The 3,817-nt window shown below is 46.9% G+C and overlaps 1 protein-coding gene across 1 annotated transcript; it reads right to left on the reverse strand.

The window, feature by feature from the left end:
* Window positions 1–1,708: 1,708 nt before the first annotated feature.
* LOC100757511 (E3 SUMO-protein ligase NSE2-like) lies at window positions 1,709–2,918 on the reverse strand. Its single transcript, XM_035441416.1, is given in 4 exon segments — window positions 1,709–1,823; window positions 2,294–2,599; window positions 2,602–2,798; window positions 2,800–2,918. Coding segments are annotated over 4 exon segments (732 nt in total). The 3' UTR covers window positions 1,709–1,713.
* Between the last annotated feature and the right edge of the window lie 899 nt (window positions 2,919–3,817).

The following is a 3,817-nucleotide window of genomic DNA, read 5'->3' on the forward strand; positions in this document are numbered from 1 at the left end:
TCCCATGGTACTGGCATCTCCAAAATGCTGGGGCCTTCTGCTGCAACTGGACTGCACCTTCACCAATGGCCTTTCCTGGCCTCTCACAGTGTCAAGCCTCAGCTGCTCTCCATAACCCCTTCATGCCTCAAAACTGTTAGACCCCCGGAAAACTCAGGCCTCCGGGGTCTCAGCCCAGGGCCTTGGTCACCCCAATCACCAGGCAGAGTTGAAATCTTGCTGCAAACTGCATGAGGCTTTATTGTTGTTTAACGAGCTAACCCCATGTTAGCTCGGTCTTTCACCCACCCGCCATGGCGGATGGCTAGCAAAGACAGCTCGAAGGGGCTGCATAGAGATCTTGTAGGGCAGTGTAAGGGGAGTGTCTAGGGGTACGAACAGGCTCAGGATTGATGTGCCTCCAGGCTTGGAGGGCTTGCCCTGTGTTGATTGGCCAACTGGTTGTTATGGCCCATAGGCCCTCCCAGGGTGGTTGCTATGCTCTGCACGTCATTGCTGTGTGCACACCCAGAGCCGTAAAGCATACTAACCACCAGCTAACTTCTGATTGGTTCCTTGCCACGAGGCAGGCACCTAACCTCTAGTGACTAAGGCAGGGTCAGAAAAGCACGTGTTACTGTCATGGCTGCCGAAAGGGGCAGGCATCTGACCTTAGTGACTAAGACAAGGTCATGGCAAGTACGTGTTACTGCCATGGCTGTGGAAATGGGGAGCTGGTCCCTTCAAAACCAGTACTACCTGGGTGGCTCTTACACTACCAAGTTCAGCCATCAGCACAAAACCTTGGCCATGTCTGGAACACAGCTTCTCTGTGCTTGCAGGGAACACTTTCCAGATTTCACTTCAACAATGCTGGTCTCTTCTTAATCACTGCTAATTTCTCAGCTCTAGCCAACCAGCATCAAGTACCCCAGCAAAGCAAAAGTTTACTTCAGTAGTTCTAGTATCTTGTTAATCAGCTGGTTCTTCAACCCCAGCTAACCAGAACCACTCAATCCTAATTCAAAATAACAAATGGCCCGATAGAGTCTTTATACCTCCCTCTTAAACTTCACAAGCCAGGCCTCCATTGTCTGCATTGTCCTCAACATTCCTATCTTCCAATCTCCTACAAAACAGCTTACCAAGCTTTGAACACTCAATGGATTTTCTAGCCCAAAGGTCCAAAGTACTTCCACAATACTTCCAGAAATAACACAGTCAGGTCTGTCACAGCAATACCCCACTATCCAGGTACCAACTTGTCTTAGAGTTTCTATTGCTATGATGAAACACCATGACTAAAGAAACTAGGGGAGGGAAGGGTTTATTCAGCTTATTCTTTAAAATCACAGTTCATCATCAAAGGAAGTCAGGACAGGAACTCAAGCAGGGAAGGAACCTGGAGGCAGGAGCTGAGGGCAAAGCTGTGGAGGGATGCTGCTTACTGGCTTACCCCTCGTAATTTACTCAGCTTTCTTTTTTTTTTTTTTCTTTGTTTATCAAAGTTGTATTTAAAAGTTCAGAGCACTTGAAAAATAAAGAATATAATGTTCTCGTGTTTTCATTCTGGAACTTGAAAAATGCCTTCAATTACAACTAGTCATCAGGTGTTGCCCCGAACACAGTGTGCCGCTCAGCCGGCCTTTAACTGGTTTCTAACCTCACTCTCTGGTGGCTGGGGGCTTGAGGTAGGGAGGCTGACAACCCTGTAGGCAGGCAGGTGGCTTGTTCCTACTCAGAGTGGCGCTTTTTCTTCTTGTTGTGGCTCTCAATTGCCCTTCTCAGGGCTTCATCTGGAATGAGGTCTGACATTCTCATGTCTGTGTGACTACAGCCAATTTTGGCTCCCCATTTCAGCAGCCATAACAGCCAAACATGTGCTTGCCTGACCTTGCCTTGATCACTAGAAGGTCTGATGCCTGCCTTGTGGCAAGGAACCAATCAGAAGTTGCTATGCTTTATGGCTCTGGGTGTGCTTTACGGACAAGTGCACAGCAATGACATGCAGAGCATAGCAACCACCTTGGGAGGGCATATGGGCCATAACAACCAGTTGACCAATCAACACAGGGCAAACCCTCCAAGCCTGGAGGCACACCAATCCTGAGCCTGTGCATACCCCTAGACACTCACCTTATGCTACCCTACAAGATCTCTATGCAGGCCCTTCGAGCTGCTTTCCTAGCCATCTGCCATGGTGGATGGATGGAAGGCCCGAGCTAACATGGGATTAGCTCATTAAACAACTATAATAAAGCCTCATGCAGTTTGCATCAAGCTTTCGAATCTGCCTGAGCTCCCGGGGGTCTTACAGGGCAACAGGCCTTCTTCTTCCTCTTATGCTTGGATTCTATCATGAGGACAATGATGTCCTCTTCGTAGGTGTGGCCACACACTTTATTTTTCACTGGCTTCTTCATTTCCAGCTGTGTTATGGGGCAGATGAAATTGGTCTGGCTTTGGGTCACAGCCATATCTTCGTCAATCCCTTCTGTCCAATCATTCTCTCTGTCTGCAGGCATACCAAATTCCTTCTTCAGCTCCCTCAGCTGCTGCTTATACTGCACAAATTTTTCATTGTCTCTAAAGTCAGCATCAGAATTCTTATCCTTTAAGCCAAAAATTTCTTCTCCACTAGTAATTTTAAGTCTGGCACCTTTTCTGGGCGTTCTTCTTCTACATGACTTATGGTGGACTGGATAGCCTTAATGTAATGGCTCATTACATTAATGTAATGAATTTTTGCAAATTCAACCATGGTCCTGTCCATACTGTAGTCAGTCTGAGTCTCCACAAGGTCCAAGGCAACACTAGAAACTGTCCATTCCAGAGCTGATGCAGGCTTGGAAGTTTTTTAAGGAGGAGAGAGCAGACTCCACACCACTGAAGGATATGTAGGGAGTGGAACCTGAATTTGAACTGGAAAGCCCTGGCATCTTGGAATTGTTACCTGGCTGCCCCACCCAGCTCGCCGCTATCTACCAGATAGTTGCTCACATAGACGGATCCTGGCCCTCAGCCCGAGGCTCCCTCAGCTTGCTTTCTTAAAGAATTCAGGATCACCAGCCCAGGGATGGGAACTACCCACAATAGGCTAAGCCCTCCCCCATAATTAAGAAAATGCCCTACAGGCTTGCCTACAGCTGGATCTTATGAAGGCATTTTCTCAATTGAGAATCCCTTTTCTCTGATGACTCTAGCTTGTGTCAAGTTGACATAAAACTAGCTAGTACAGGAACACTGGCTTTTGGGGGCAGGGGATACAGCTCAGTAAAAAGACTTTTTACCTAGTATGCACAAGACCCTAGGCTTCATCTCCAGTATCATAAAATGAAAGAAAAGAAAGGAAGACGGGTGTGGTAGCAGGGGCTGATAATCGCAGGGATAGAGAAAGTAAGGAGGATCATAAATTCCAGGACAGCCTGTGATACCTGGTGAGCTCAAGGACAACCTAGGCCACAAAGTGAGACCCTGGTAAAGGGATAGAAGAAAGGAAGAAAGGACTGACCTTCTGTACCTAGAGCTGAATCATTGCCCTGGTTCTGTCCCTGGAATATAGAGAACAGGCCTAAAATCCCCTGTTCAATGCAGCATAAAACATACATGGGTGGGTTCAATTCCCAACTCCAATCCTCATGAGTCATGTATGACCTGAGCAAGTCATGTGACTCTTCAGTGCCATCTGTAGGAGTTAATATCACGTGTCTTATGGAGTTGTGTTGGGCTTGGGGTTTATTTTATTTATGGCTGGTTTTGTTTATGTGTTTGGGTTTTTGGCTTTTTGTTGGGGTCTTTTGTTTTGTTTTGTTTTGTTTTGTTTTTGTGTGCTCAAGTT

Source organism: Cricetulus griseus, chromosome 3 (genome assembly GCF_003668045.3).
Source record: "Cricetulus griseus strain 17A/GY chromosome 3, alternate assembly CriGri-PICRH-1.0, whole genome shotgun sequence".
NCBI lineage: Eukaryota > Metazoa > Chordata > Mammalia > Rodentia > Cricetidae > Cricetulus > Cricetulus griseus.